The 16,914-nt window shown below is 39.9% G+C and overlaps 1 protein-coding gene across 4 annotated transcripts in view; it reads right to left on the reverse strand.

Annotated features, from left to right (window-relative positions):
• LOC117265752 (RNA-binding motif, single-stranded-interacting protein 3-like) overlaps nucleotides 1–16,914 on the reverse strand; it is a 149,044-nt gene that overhangs the window by 35,367 nt on the left and 96,763 nt on the right. For all 4 annotated transcript variants that reach the window (XM_078171919.1, XM_033640428.2, XM_078171920.1 and 1 more), the window contains exons 5-6: nucleotides 13,897–14,054; nucleotides 11,026–11,105 (exon numbers count right to left, since the gene is read on the reverse strand). In XM_078171919.1, coding sequence (XP_078028045.1) covers nucleotides 11,026–11,105; nucleotides 13,897–14,054 — 238 coding nt within the window. The remainder of the gene's footprint in view (nucleotides 1–11,025; nucleotides 11,106–13,896; nucleotides 14,055–16,914) is intronic.

Here is a 16,914-nt window from a genome sequence, read left to right on the forward strand (position 1 = left end):
AAAGAGTCAGAGTGGATACACACAGAGAGCAGGGAAAAACTGTCTTTATTTTATTCTATTAAGTTTATACTATGGTCACATTTGATCACAAATGTGGTTTATTATTCATAAAGGTTATATTGGACATGCATTTGTACAGCACCTTGCATAGGTGTATAGCACCTAGTGCTTTTTACACTACGAGTCACATTCACCCATTCACACACACATTCATACACTGGTGGCCGAGGCTACCATACAAGGTGCCACCTGCTACTCAGTTGTAACACACTCACACACGCAATTTGGGGTTCAGTGGTGGACGACCCGCTCTACCTCTGAGCCACAGCCACCCCAATCTAATCTTTAGGTTAACAGAAATAAAGACATCTTTATTGACTCTGTGAATAACAGGAGTTTTTGTAGTATACAGAACAAGTTATTACCCAATGTACTTCTTGTACACCATATTTTCTTGTTTCTCATATTCAGGACTGAAATGATGAAAGACATTAAGATTTTCTACGATGACTAGATCCACAGATGATCTATTCATCATCTATGGATGTATGAAGTTAAAATGGAAATAAATAGGATGCAGATTTTGTAGTTAACACAGCCTCAGCTTGTTCTCCAATGTTTGTCATTTGCTTCTATGAATTGGGGGGAGGTTTAAAAAAGATCTGCGATGACAAGACGGCTACCAAAAAGTGAAGCCAGAACATCTTGATCGCCTCCCGGTGGCTGGCTGCAGTGCAGGATATAAACCCCACGCCCTCCATGTTAGCGAATGGGATAGTATTTGATAGTAATTATGACACTAACACATGTTCATGTGTTCATTTTTCTCATTTTTCCAATAAGTTTGGTTCTAATTAGCTATTAGATGCTACATATAAGGCTAATTTTTTCAGCATCCTCGCATTTATACTTCTGCGTCAAATCGACGCTGTACACTATGCCATAACCTGACGTGCACCTCCCCAGTAACTACACATAGCGGCGATGCAGACCTCCTGGCTATTTTTGTAGGCTGAAACCATTTCCCTCAGTGGAAACAAAGCTTTTATTGACTTTAATTTCACAGATGAGAAACAATAAATTGTGTAGATAATAAAGCCTCCACAATAACAGCATTTTCAGTCTAGTGTGTGATTTATCTTGGATTCGTATGTGTCTAGGAAATCTCCGCCATTTGCTAGGCTAATTTATACAGTGTAAAAGGCTATAGGCTCATGCTAATAACATTAGCATGTTGTATTCATGGGAAAAATGTGTCCAGCAAAATACAAGTGCTTTGTCTGTGAATACTGTGAGTTATAGTGAAGCCGATTTGTGTACTTGTGTTTGAAATTGTCTCTATCAAGCCATGTTTGATGTGTGTTTTGGATGCATTTTTAATTGACTAAACCTTACAGCACCCCAACCCCACTGCCAACTAGTGGTTATTAGGTGTAATTGCAGAGTGACACAGACACACCACCTCACAAGTATAAATGCTCACAAGGGCGTAGGCCATGTGCGTAGGCTACACTGGAGGCTCTGCATTGAGCTGACACACAAGTATAAATCTGCCTTTATTTATTAGTTTGCTTTGCTTTGTTTTGGCTTCTTCTTTTTCATCTAAACTTCTCTCTATCATTATTTTATTGTAATACATGTATTATTTCCTTTTATGCACCTTCTACATTTTAATAATGTAAACGTGTTTAGACAGATCATAACCCATCTGCCGTAACTGGAAAAAAAAGTTGGCTCGACTCCTGTTGTTTTTAAATATGCAATATAAAAAAAATGACTTGGCTCTTAAAATGTGATTTGACGTCAAGTTCGACAGCTGTGTGTACCAATCTTTTTGTTTGCGATCAATGGCGCCACTTGCAACTGGTGGGACGGGTGAATCGGTGGGAATCCAAGACTGTGGAGACTGCAACTGCATGACTGACTTCACATGCAAAAGATGGTAGTAACCTTATACAGGATATTTTGGTTCATTTTGTACAGTGGGAGTGAAAGGTCCATGTCTTTATAGAGTTTATAGGTTACACATTCATTAATCTGCATATATTAAGATTAAAGGAGTCTTATTATAATTGTAAATTTGTGACTCTTGAATCATCTTTCATGCCAATTTGAAAAGTTGCAAACTAGATCTGAATATCTTGTTTCTGCCATAAAATGTGCCTCTGAGTTTCATCCCTATGAAGAATGTGTGAACTAAAATACTGGAAGATCAAAAACAAACAAACAAAAAAAAAAACAAAAAAAAAAAACACCCACACACAGAGCTACTATGTGGTGTGTGTACTGTAGTTGTGCGTCACTGTACATGTGTTTCCTTGTAGTCAGTGCAATCGAAGAAAATAAGTTGTTGCCAAGAGCTGCAAACTTGACAAGAGCAAGTAATTGAAGTGAACAGAAAAAAAAATACTACATGGGGTTTGTTCGCTCAAATTGGAAACTGTTTACAAGATTTATTTGTACTAATTAACCACGGCTTGCAGTGGCTGATTTACCAGTTTAATTTATCTATCAAAGTGTTACAGCTCTGTGGATCAGATGGTGAAAAGTTTCACTCCAGATTTTGTTTTTTGTTTTTTTTGCTTCATTTGGGAACAAACTGTGACATCCTGTCGCTGCAGAGACAGGCGATGCAAATAGGAAATAAAAGGCTTGAAGACTGCAAGTGGTGTCAATAAAATGACAGAGAGGTTTGTTGTGTGCCTGTCTGAATGTGTGTGTGCACAGGTGAATGCTACGGGGGGGGAGGAACGAGTTTTCGATCTGTGGCGTTTTGTGTTTAACTGACAGGATGTGTACATAGGTAGCAGGGTGGGTAGATTGCACTGCGAAGAGTGGATCACACACTGTTACCACTCATTGGAGCTGTGGGATATTGCAAACCACAGTAGGGCAACACAGAAACTGTTAAAACTCCAGCAGAGCAAACAAACATATCCATCTACGTTCTGGTGAGAGGGACACAGGAATAGAAATAGGAGGTAAAGGAAAATATGGGGAAGGATGAAAAACACAGGCTACTCTAGTAGTCTGGTTGAGTGAATGGAGATACACACTATAGATCTTTGGTGCTTCTAAGCAAGGCACCAATCTGTAGGTAAGTGAAAACCCTCAGCTGCTGACGCCATGATGGTTTCACTTTTCATTGTTGGAAGAGCGGGTATACCACATAAGTGAGGCCCAATCCCTCAAATGGGAAAATTCTCATTTAAAATCCAATCCAATCCATTAGCAGGCAACATGGGAAATCATTCAGTTGGAAAATGGGATCCAATCCCCAAATGTGACAAAATGAGGAATCCCTTAGCTGGGCTGAATGGGATGTCCTCCTTCTTCTTTTCCTCTTTAAGACACCCGGCATCAAAGAGCTCAAAGCCCCGGGACAGAACAATAAGCACTTTAGAGGGTTACTTGTTCAAGCATCACACATGAGAGGGTGCTGACTATTTGCCACCAAAATAAAAAAATATATATATTTGAGAGAAAATGTTTATTCATATTGCTATTAGCACTTTGATAGCATTAAAAATTTAACAGTTATGTCTTTTATCGCATTAAAAATTTAACAGATATGTCTACTGTGATAAACAAAAAAGTAAGGACTGTGAGACGAGACAGTGAGCTGAGATTTAGAAAATATTTACACTTATTACATTTAAAAGAAAACTAAGATGATCTCTGCCCTGTGTGGCTGCCCTGTAAAGTGCAAGCTGACACTGACAACCACTCACCAAACCTTTCCCTGACAGCATCACCAAGGGAGAGGACGTTTACTACATTTCCTTGTCATAAAAATAAAGCAACCCAAAAAGCATTGGCTGTGAGACAAGTAGGAATAAAATGTATTTATGCACTGACATATTTATAGAAGAATCGAATTCCCAAAATGATGTTAAGATAGCACCAAATGTCTTTGTAACTTTCAGAACTTGACAGCATTGATGCGATTTGGTCAGAGCTTCAAAAGGAACAGATTTTAACCCCATAGACGCGTTTGAGTATAAAAAAAAAATCCAAATAACACATGTAAGCTGACTGTCTGACAGTGCAATACTGCCACATAATTACACCATCTCTCTCTTAGAACAGCCTTGTTCAATTCTTTTTCTGCATTATCAGGAACATCAAATAAAATTTATTTCCCATTTATGAAAGTATTGAACCACTTCTGCAATGAATGGGGGCTTAATGCCTCGTGATCATACCACACACATTTAAGGCTGAACGCATTTTTAAAAGCCTCCTGATGATTATTGAAACTACTGAATGATAATGGGTCTTCTCAGAGATCAGGACTCTTTTTGTCCTCCGTTTGTCTTACCATTAGGGGAGGGCAGGACAAAGAGAACTATTAGAACTACAACACTATATCAGATAGGGGCAGAGAAAGAGACAGAATGATTAGAAACAAGTAAAAGAAGTACAGAGATTAGATGTGGGGCAGAGGTGATAGTGGGTGAGAGGATAACTGGGAGGAGAGGAGGAGACAAAAAGAAATAACATAAACAGAGATGCAGCGCTGAGTGACTAGAGGCCAGGCCCGCCTGGGGTAGATGGCCAATCACAGCACATAAAGGCAGGACATGACAAAAAGCAAGGGTGGGTAAAAAATGACACCTGAGTGATGGAAACATTTTTAACAGACTACAGTGTGCAGAGATGAGCTGGTATATTTTGACTTGGTGTATGAAACTTTTGCCAAATCCATCTTTCTTCTCAAGAAAAGTTTTAAACAGTATTTCACTGCTGGAAAGATGTTTCACAAAACTACTGTGAAACACAAATATTTTTGACATTTGTGTCTATGACAAGAAAAAACAGAGTGAAGAGCTGTGGCACTCGCTTTTGCTCAAGAGGCAAAATTTGATTTGATTCAGGCTTGTCCATTTTGACACTGGAAACAATGGGGTGGCCAGCTGGTAACAGGCAATCTTGAATTACAGTTAAACGGTAGGTTAAAACAGTGTTAATTTGGTTGACGAAAACGATGACGAAAAAACTGCCTATTTTTCATGACAAAAATGAGACAATGATGAGCTAAAATAGATCTTGATACTGAAAACTAAAATGAAATCTATGTTTCATTTTCATTGATGAGACGAGACGTGACGAAAATGTCTATGGCGGACTATCGGACATTGAAAGCCGAGAATGGCAGCGCTTGTAATTATCTTCAAATGCTGCATGAGCGACGGGCTGGTAAACTCCGGTAAATAGTATGCGCCATGTGATGATCAGTAAGTGTGTGCTCGTAAATCACCCCTTAAACCTGTCAAAAACTGCTAAAGAAATGACAGTTTGTAAGTGTGTGAAAATTATTTGTGGTTGTAGAAAAAAAAATATTATTATATTTCTGCAACCTGTCACTTGATTCTAATTTCTGATACATGAATAAGCATAACTGGATTAGTTTAAAGATAATAAAAAAAACATATAGAAGACACAATGATTAAAAGTTGACTAAAATGTCATGAATTTTGTCGACTCAAGACTAAATCTGAAATAGCTGTCAAAATTAACACTGGGCTAAAACATATTTCTGAAAACATTTCAGGTGAGAAATAGGCAATGCAGTAAGAAATATTTATCTAAATTTCATCAGCACTGTCTAGTTTTACCATTTGATCTCTTTTTTTCTTTCAGCCTTTGTTTTTATAATACAGAAAACAACATGTTGCCCAGTTTGTGTTCACAAATTCTCATATTACAGCCCAACAGTGTACTAAAACATGTTTCTGAAGACATTTTAGGTGGAAAATAGGCAGTAACAGCATATTGGTTTATATTTTATCAGCACTGCCTAGTTTCACAGTTTGATCGGAGTTTGGTCTGAGTTTGAGAGAGAACGGGAGAGGGGGCATCTCTCTGTCTCGATCCGATTCTATACTGTGTGTATATTATGTGTCCATGGTGGCAGGAATATAAAAATGCGGAAGAAAAATGTGCAGTTTGAGCCCTAGTGCCAGCAAAATCCACCGGATGATGCATTTGAGCTGGGAGATGAGTAGGGAGATCTGGCCACTGGTATGCAGTTCATTTATACAACTCTTTAATTGCAATTGATTGTTCTTCTTTTAGAAAAAATATACTGTCCAGTTCCTTCATAACTGATGCAATAGCAGCTTCGACAGAAAGCTCCACATTAGCTGCAGCCATCTTGGTTGTTTTAGAAAACACCTTAACTGTGCTCCTCTTTAGGTCTCCGTCTCACACACGTCCCATATCAGATAAACGGTTGTGACTGGCCTGGCACGTCTTAGGCTGCTGGAAATCTGTCCAAAGTAGGGGGAGAGCAGACGCATCTGCAAGAGCAAATGAAACATGAGCTCGCAGACTAGTCTGGTTCAAAGCCAAGGAAAGACAACGAGGGGAGATGCAAACGGATGGAAGTAATATGGAGAGGCAAATATCCCCCCTTATTTCCTGAACCCTGCCTTTAATTACTTATTATTTACTAATTTATATACTTTTGTTAAACAGTATCTGACCAGGTCATATGTAGTTGTTTTCTTTGAGACACAAAAAGTAACCACAGGCCCTGATTCAATCATTCAAGAATTTAAAGGTCAGACGGCAATTTATTTGTATTATTGGGCTGCACGGGTATCAAATCAGGACTCATTATTACAAAATCTCAAACAGTAATGAAACTTCAAGATTTCTTTACTCTCAACCTTTAGAGAGGAGTCTAGTATGTGTGTGTGCATGTGTGCTGGCAGTCTGGGGAGTAGACTGTAAAACTGGATATAAATAGAAACATTTTTATTATTGTATTGAGAGTTTATTCCAATATGGAAAAAAGAAAAGAAGAAAAGATTCATTACTTAAAATGGCGTTTACATGTATTATTCTAGTAATCTCACCCAAATTTGACTCTCAGATCTGCTTTTGAGAAAGATTTGCTAATGTGAATTATAATAAGAATGGAAACTTAATCATTCTTGACCAGAGATGTGAGATAATAATCCTCTTTAAAGCAGATTTTCACTTACTAAGTGGAGAGAAATGGAGGAGAAGCCCGGTGACATTTTCCTCCCACCCTGGTCCATGATATCAAAAGAAATGCAGAATCATCACTTTGTGTTTTTATCTTTGGGCACACCTTTGAAGTCAACATGCACTTATTTTCAGTCTGTTTTCCGTATTAAGTGCCGACTGTTTGAATCTGTCATCAAGAACAAGAAAGATTTATATAAAGCTTTGACAGGAAGTGTCGTGGTCATGATGAAGCTGTGGAAGACGTGTGCTCTTTATGGCTGGATAGGGAGGGTGCTCACTCTCGCCCTCACAGTATGGGGGCAGAACATTATTGAATGACGAGCACAGAGAAGACAGAATTACAACGTATGGTAAATACACAGACTGACTACTCGATTCAAACATCAGATTGAAATGTCGAATTTGCAGGACGGCTCTACTCATTTAATGTCATGAGACATTAGGAGCAGTACAAATGTTTCCAACACATTTTATTCATGGGGAAGAACAAAAGCTGCGGTACCAACCTATTTTTTACATCCTGTATTCATAAGTAACCTAATAATGAAGACGATATACATTTGTCTGACTAAAATCCAGCACATTCTGTATCATATAAAAGGTACAGAGCAGAGATATTCAAATCTGCGCCCAATCAAGACACTCTATCTCTATGACGGGAACCACCCGTAGAAGTCAGACAGCTGAGGATCAATGGACTTCCTGTTAACGAGGGCTGATGGAAGCTCTGGTCATGTGATCAATGTCGGCATTAATCTTGCAGCTAGAGAGTAAAATATTACTTTTGCCTGTCAATACATCAGCCTGGATGGACAGACTGTGGTATTAATCAGACGGACACACAGGAACACTTCACTCAATGATATGCACACATACAGTAACACGTAACATTGTATCAGAATAGCAGCTTTAACCTTTGATAACAGTGATTTTATGGTGTTTTTTTAAAGTCAACAAAATAAAGCACAAAGGTCCGTCATAATGTCACAGCAACAGCCTTGGAAATGCCACAGACTGTCAGTGACACAGAAAATCAGTGACATAAATCAACAGAACCTGGCTTTAGAGACACACAGTTTCTCTCTCTGTATTAGATAGGTAAAAACAATGTGTATTTGTGTGTATGTGTTTTGTGGATCAGTACACTATGGATTTGGTTGGTCAATTTCTCCCAATTTCACTGGTTTGTGAGCTCGGAGCAATTTAACTGGACCATGTGCGTTAATACACTCACTTACACACACACACACACACACACACACACACACACACAAAGCATAAAATGGACACCTCTGGCAAAGACAAGCAATGCGTCTCTTTTAATATAGAGGTCAGCAACTTGGTGGGTATAGACAGAGGGAGTGTTCTGAGTATATCTGTACAATCTCTGTTTCAGAACTGAGGATATTACAATAAATAAAGCTCGCTCGACTGGGTATTTAAAAAAGTTAACAAACATTTTGTCGGTCCACAAAATAAGCCTCCCATTAATTGCTCATGTAGCAGCTTCGGACTTTACACTTGGTGACATCACAAGTTTGAGACTTCTCTGGTTTCTGGCTTTAAAAGACAGTAGCTGATGTTCACAAATATTGATTATAATATAAAATATTGATTGAACTTTCCTGGGTCATGAAAAATCATATTGGAATTCTTAGTTTAGCTGGTGTTCCCCTTAAAACTTAAACTTGTTTTTTTTTTTTTTTTAAATCTTTTTGGCCACTTGGGGGCAACACAACAAGATGGGAATACAACAATGGCATACTGTCGCCTTCTAAATGTTGTTATGATGAACATGTTTGCTCACTTATACATCCAGCAGACACTGTACACTGGCTTTCATTTGAAGTCCTGCCTCTGTCCACCTGATTAATGTTAGTCCAATAGTTAGTTTTCTTTTAGATCCCTTTTGATCTCCAACAGCTGCTGAGGAAAATATCTGACTTTTTAGTTAGGTAGACACTTAGTTTCTCTGTCTGCTGTTTGGTGCTGGGATGATAGCATGCAGGGGCTTTTTAGAGCTTTTTCACTGAAAACAGCTGCCCTCTACAGGCACCAAACCAAAACCTTGAGCTGAATGGTACTGTAAGCTCCTCAGAGCTGGGGTTATCTGCAGAGTTGGGTGATCATTTTCTGTGGGTTCATCACCATGAGTGACCTCTATAACATCACACAAAGTCACTTGATTCCCTGTTAATATGAAAACTATTTTAAGATTAGCTAGGCCGAGTAAACGTGAACATGAAGCCACAGCTGTAAGTCCTTGGCTCCAGTTAGCAGAAGGCTAAGGCTAGCAGCCATCCCCAAAACACTTGGCTGTGTCTACATTTGTAGAACAACCAATAGGAATGCCGTCTCTCAAAAATGACCTGTGATTGGCCAAAGTCTCCCGTCACAGCCTAGATTTTCTTAAACCTGAAAACAGAGCAGTAACACCAACATTAAAGTGCCTAACCTTGCTTTAAGAAAATTTGATCAAATCAGCTGAGACAATAACCAGTTCATTGACAATATGTAACAATCTGCACCACAAAATTTCCTTTTCAGATATGTCATGGAATCAAACTTGTCAACCTGAGCACTACCATGAAACTCATGACTGTTTCCTGTCCTGATAGTTGTGGTTTTTGCTTGCAGGAGTTGTTAAGATTCTGTGTTTCTCACACACACTGACACCCACACAGGCTGAAGAAAGCAGCAGCTACGAATGGAAAGATACATCATTCACTTGCTAGAAAATTACACAGCCATACCTCACAGTATATAGAAGTACAGCAGTGTGTGTGTGTGTGTGTGCGTGTGTGTCCGGGTGAGAAACTGAGCCGCCCACCATGCTGTACTTCACAAATCATACTGCCAGGGCATGGGGCACAGCTCTCTGTGTCTGTCCTTGATTTCCATTTTCTTCAGTGTGGCGCAGCTCCCATCTCTCTATCTATATTTGATCGTACTGTATCTCCATCTCTTCTCTCTCATTCTGTGTCACTTTCAGTTTGTTTCTCCCCACCTCAGCTTTCTCTTTTCTACCACCTTGTCCCCGTTCTGTTATCTCACTCATGTTTAGTCACCCCACTTGGCTCTCTATATGTCATTCTCTCTCACACCCACACAACCCCCATTGTCTTTTTTTTCTAATCCCAACGACATCCTTAATCTCATCCTCATTGCATCTCCTCCTCCTCTTCTCCCATCCTTTCTTCCTCCCTTTGTCTCTCTCTCCCTACAACCCCTCCTTCCCCCTTGTCTCTTCCCCTCATGCATGTGTGTGTGTCTCAATCTGTGTCCTGCACAGTCAATAGTCAATTAATCACTCAGATCTTCCTACTGAATCAACTCAAGGTGGTCTGGGGAGCAGAGGACAGAGAGGGAGAGAGAGCAGCAGAGATGATGCTGATATATTATCAGTCGCACTGACAGTGCTTCTACACAGACAGATGTTGTAACACCAAAAGGCGGAAATGTCCCTTGCGTGACTGTAACTGATAAAACATGTGATTCATTCATGAAAACAAAGGGATAGTTGCGACAGTTACAGGAGTATTCAAATGAATTCCTTTAGATTCATCAAACAAAGGTGCTGGAGGTGTGTATAATTTTGGTAGCAATACCAGGTAGTGTTTGGACTGGCGTTGAAGATTTTCACACAATACCCAGCCTCGTTCCTGCAGACTGTCCACCTTATCATGATGTGCACATAGCAACATCACTGTGTGCACAGGTGAAACATGACAAGATTGCTGTGTTCTTAAAATAAGACGCAGAAGATGACTTCCATTACATTTTTATCAACACATACAAAGGTCTGGACTTATTGGAGGTGATTTTAAAGGCTGGCGGCAACTGAGTTAAAATAATCCGACCTTTGAGTGCAGCAACCTTGGTGTGTGTAGGAAGATTGAGTGGATGACCACATGGTGCTGCATCTATATGAGCACCCTGACCTATAGAGAAACACCTCACTATCGCTAAAGAAAAAACCCAAGCTTTGCCAGGTGCAACACAATTGTCTGGGTGATCGACACCTACCTGTCATGCCTGGAGGGGTTTTCAAGAATTTCCCGTTGAAATTTTGAATCACCACGTCGCACTTCTCTGTCGACTCCATCCTGACAGAGGGGAGAGAAAGACAGAGGTGCTACTTTAGGACAATCAGCTCCTTATGTTCAATATTCAAGAAATGTACTGTGGTTCTTAAAGAAGTGTGAATGTACTTTATATGGATGTGTGTGCGTGTAAATGTGTCCTGTGATACAGTAAGTACATAATTGCCTGCCTATTTTGCTTGCTTGTCTATGTATGCTTGAGTAAAACACCTGAGGTAGGCCTGTGCATGTGTGTGCGCTTGTGTGTCTGCGTGTTTTCTATGGGGTTTCCTCTCCTTTGTCCGGGTTTAAAAGCTCCATTCAGTCTGATCTGTTGTGTGTCATGTCCTCTTTGTCTGCCCCCATTCAGCTCTGCTCACCCAATCACAGCTCAATGACTAATTGCCTGCTTGGCAAGCAAAAGCCAGTGTGTGAATGTGTGTGTGTGTATGTGTGTGTGTGGGAGAGAAAAATGGTGACAGGAGAGAGGGAGAGAGAGACTGTGTGCGTGTGGTATGTGAGCATGCATGTCTGTGTGTGTGTGTGTGTGTGTCTCAGGGTTACTACACATAGCCAGTGACCCTGAATGAAGCCCCAACTGCATTCTAATCACTGGCACACTTCACGGTGTAACTGAGAAGACCACACACACACACACACACACACACACACACACACACACACACACACGCGCACGCACACAGCAGGGTGAAGGGGCCAAGGGTACAGGAATGTGCAGTTGTATCATTAGAGCTAGAAGTCCTTTGGTTGTAAATGGCAGGGAGTCAACTCGGGGTAATGTTGCCTCTTGTGATAGTGTGGTAAGTATGAATTATGTTGTGCCTGATAAGTAATTATAGTTTGTCCAGCAAAAGCCTGCATTTTAATAGATTTGGATGTGATTGACAATTGGCATGGTACAATTAGTTTTTTCAGCAGCAACTGAAAATCATAACTGACAGGGGAAAATTTAACAACACTTTCACACACACTGAACTAATAACTGTTTTGCACACTGAGGACACATTTTTGGAGAGCCACAAGCAGGGCTGAATGATATGGGAAAATAATATATTTTTTAGACCAATATTGTGATTACAAATTAGTATGCAACTGTTTTTAAGATTCTTATTTTCTTCCTTATTTTTATCATTATTGCTGTTGGTAACTGTATTGTAACAAATCTCACACAATAAAGTGCACACAGAGTATAGCTCTATCACTCTGAAATAGTAAAATAACTCCAAGCCTTGTTGCAAATAAGTTGTTAAGCATTACTGCTTCAGCTTCCAGGCCATGGTTGGGGAGTCAATGTTCATTTTGGTGCTAACCAGTGTTGGCAGTAATGCGTTACTAGTAGCTAATAAGCAGTTATTAAACATATTACAATAATAATAATACCTATGGCCAATTACCCAGTAATGACTAGTGTAACAAGTTACTAACAAAATTTCAGTAATGATATTGTGACTATCCCCAAAACAAATAACTCATTACAACCTCACTTTTGTTCTCACCCCCTACTGATCTGAAATCAAACAATCAATCACATTTCCTTTTCGATTCCTAATCCACAAAGCAGCAAGCTAGATTGGAAGATGGAAACGTTTATATTTAGTGGCTGGAAATATTCCCATTACTTTGATTTTGCCGGGAGGAAAAACGTCAAAAACATTGTTGTTCTAGGTAGTGGTACTAAGACTCTTTCCACTGTTACAACAGAGCAACACAGCTGGCACTCGACGTCAATATGACATCAGTAAGACTCTTTTGTCAGACAGATGTTAAATTTTGATTGAGATGAAAAACGGGTTGGCAATATTGTAAATGTCTAATGATGTTAGAATTTCACGTTGTGTGAACATTAACATGATAATGTTTTGCAGAAGTTACTTAATAACACAACTTAAAACCAAAAAAAAAAATCATCATCATCTGTCATCAGTATTCTGTGTCAAATGGATGTTAGCATTAGACGTTGTCCTGACAATCAATTTTGGTCACCTGACATCACGCAAATTCAACCAATTATCAATGTCTAAAGACCTAAGTGGCTAGCTGGGAAACTTCCTGAAACACTTACTATGACAGCATAACAACATGAAGCTCTTAAAGAATTTAAAAAGGGGCAGCATGGCGGTGCAGTGGTTAGCACTGTCACCTCACAAAAGAAAGTTCCAGGTTCTCTCCATGCCCTAACCCTATCAGAAACATGGTTTTCTCTGGGTCCTCCAGCTTCCTCCCACAGTCCAAAGACATGCAGGTTAATTAGTGACTTTAAATTGCTCGTAGGTGTGAATGTGAGCATGAATGTTTTCTGTCTGTATGTGTCAGCCGTGTGGTTGTCTGGCAACCTGTCCAGGATGTACCCTGCCTCTCGCCCAATGACAGCTGTGATAGTCTCTTGCTCGACTACACACTTGTTACCCACACATTATACTACTCCTACAATGTAATAAGGAAACATGTTAATTGTACTTAAACTCGGCCTTGGCCATTTTCACAAAGTAGTAGTGTGAGCATCAAGTCTTGCATGTAGCATTTTACAAGGTGTTTTCTTTATCTACTCTTTTCTTGCATATGTCACATGGAGCGTAAGGCAGTATGTGTGCGCTTGAAGCCCGCAGGGTCAAGTGTTTCCAACCCTCTGGTTGATTAGCTTGTGTAGCATTAAAAAACATTGCTGCTTTTGGGATTTGAAAGACGCGTCCTATTACATCGCAATATTGATTTAATTTCAATTAACTGGTCAGCCCTCCCCACATATAATGGTAAGTGACAGTTTGTGTGCATGTATGTCTTTCTCTGTGCATACCTAGCAAAGCCGACTCCTCTGCTCAGGCCATTGGCGTCCCTCAGTATCCGCGTAGAAATGACGTGACCGAAGGGCTTCAGCATGTTCTCCAGCTCCTGCTCATCCATGGACAGCGGGAGGTTCGAGATGTAGAGGTTGGTGGGGTCCTGCTCCTGTTGCTGTTGGAAGAGACAGTGACAGAAGATGTGGAAATAGTTACCATCACTTCATTTGACCTTGCACAGGCATACGTTTCAGTGTCAGAAAGAAGAGAGAAATTGCATATTTCAGTCTAATCTTAGAGGCTTGAACACCGATTGAAAAAGCCTTGGTGTAACCCTGAAAGTAATCACTGGTATTGGGTCTCATAATATAACCCTTTATGGTATTTTTCTTAATAATCAAGCTTAACAAAACTACGCTCTGCGAGATCAGTAGTTCATACATGTAGATATGAACTGTGATAACCAGCACAGATGTTGGATTTCTCCTCAGTTCAACATAATAAATCCAGACAAGAGATTGCCCTTATGCTAAGCAAAACAGTTATTTTCCTTTTAAGTGTGTAAAATGCTCAAACTGGAGTAAGAGACATAAAAGAGTGGACTATAACCTTCCACTAAAAGCTAGTTTTGCAGCAGTAAATGTATTAAAGGTTAAGGTAGTAGCATTCAGGTTCTTTATTTCCATATTTATGACTGAATATCCAACTGCAAAAGAAAAAAAAATCTGTGAATTTAACTCAAGTGGCAAACTCTCCTCTAAAGAGGAATAAACATTTCACTGAAAAGGCAGCACACCGGCTTCACACTCAGAACCCCTGAAGCAATAAGGAAACCCCCTCAGGATTCATAGATGTTAACTGAGTTGCATTAATTTTTTTTCAAGGGAATGAGGGAACTTCCTTCTAATGTGCCTCTCAGTTAGTTAGACTGGTATACTTCAATTATTTTTGTTCTGTTTAGCAGCACTCCATTGAAATGATCCTCCGCAGGAGACCAAAAGCCTGTGTGTGCATGAGTGTGTGGAGCTGGAGTGCTGGCAAATTAAAGAGGGATGGATGCAGGAGAGGGTTTGATGGAGGGTGCTCCATTTTGCTACTGAGACAGCCAGAAAGGAAGAGTGACAGAGAGAGAAAAGGGGGCGTGATATACTTATGTTCTATAAATCCTAAATATGTGATTTCCAGACATTATTTCATAATTTCACAAAACTGTGAAAGCTTCTGTTTCATTGTCCATGAGATGCAATGATTCATAATGATGCCTATGTATTCATTCACATCATTGCAAATCTTGATGGTAGTCTACATGCATGTCCAATACAAGACGAGTCCAGCTCTATTATAATAAGTGCCCACGAAGTGCCTGTAAAGTATCTGATACATTATATCAGATAGCTCTTCATATTGAACAGTAGTGTCTCACATATTTTATATTCCTCTCATCTCATGTGCAAACTCAAGCAGCAGAAACACAAGTAGCCTCTCCTCTTGTCTCCTTTCTGTCATTCTCCTATCTATGTGAATGAGGTGCTTCAATTTTGCTTCTTGTGTTTGTGTCTTCTTTCCAGGTTACACAATGGAGACAAGGTCATGTGGCTCAGGCTCCAGCTGTTTGGCAACACCTGGAAGCTGCTTCACATCATCTTAGATCCATATATGTTCACAGTCTATGTATCATTTTATGATATGGATTGTTTAAATTGTAATTTTATGTTGGTACGATCTCTACACACAACATCTACTGCACATCTGTGCATACTGTGAGAGGAATCTCTCCCCTGTTTCTCTTCCTGAAGTTTCCTGAGGGGGGCAGTTTTTCTTGCCTGGTGATGGTGACAGACGGTGTCATATACCGTACAGATTGTAAAGCCCCCTGAGGCGAATGTGTGATTCGTAATATTGGGCTATATAAATAAAACTGACTTGACTAGACCCTAACAAGTTACACAGTGACACTGGATCCTGTGCTGTGCTGGAAATGGACACTGTTTGTGCATTTGATTCCACTGTTGTCATGGAAAATGAAACAAATACTAAAGTATGTATAGTGTTTGCTACGCTGTATGCTTCAAATTACATGGTAAGACTCCACAATGTTTAGCTTTTTTTAGTGCTATGTCAAACAACAATATATGTGTGCTGTTGGGTGAATACTCTGTGACAAAGAAGTTGCCCTATGTGGCTCATTTTGAGCATAAATATTTCTTTTATCCATGGAGGCTTTTCCTTTGCATGCGCCAGAGCTGTTTGATTTCGTGAGTGGGAGTTCCAAGTCTGGCCGACTGTGACCAAAGCCATCTATGTAATCAGTGACTCAGAATAAGGAGAACAGCTCCAGTGAAAAAGTCTGAAGTGTTTTACCTTTCTTTCTGTGTCTGAATATCTCTGTTTGTCAGCAGGGATTTTCCTTTGGCAGAGTGTCCAATACACAGAGTGGCACAGTTGTCTTCCCACACAGGACAGCAGGCTTTGAATGTAATCTTTTACATTTGCGTGCATGCTTGTGTGTGCGCGCACATTTATGCAAGCAGGGACATCAAAGGCGTAGAGTTATATGTAACAGCTGTGGAACCTGTCATTGATCTTAGACTCATCTTCCTTTAAGAGTTACATCACTGAGATCATCAAGACCTTCCACACAGACCTGGGTAAAATAGAGTTCCACTGCTTCTCAACACAGACCACATAAATATGTTGCTTTTATCAAAGGGCAGGTTCACAATTTTTTAGGCCTGTCTTAAAACAACAGCCTGCCATTTTTGCACAGAACTACGAATGTGACTTTGTCTCCCATCACTTATATTGGAAGCCTTTTCGGAAGGGATCTCTTCATGTCCAGTATGAACAGGGGGAATGACTAGAGCACTTTTATTTATAAAGCCCAGTATCACAAATCACTATTTGCCTCAGAGGGCTATATAACATATGACATCCCTCTGTCCCTGGATCCTCAAAGCAGATATGGAAAAACTTCCCCCAAAAACCCTTTAGCCAGGAAAAAAATAGAAGAAACCTCAGGAAGAGAAACTGAGGAG

The sequence above is a fragment of the Epinephelus lanceolatus genome, chromosome 10, assembly GCF_041903045.1.
Source record: "Epinephelus lanceolatus isolate andai-2023 chromosome 10, ASM4190304v1, whole genome shotgun sequence".
Classification (NCBI taxonomy): domain Eukaryota; kingdom Metazoa; phylum Chordata; class Actinopteri; order Perciformes; family Serranidae; genus Epinephelus; species Epinephelus lanceolatus.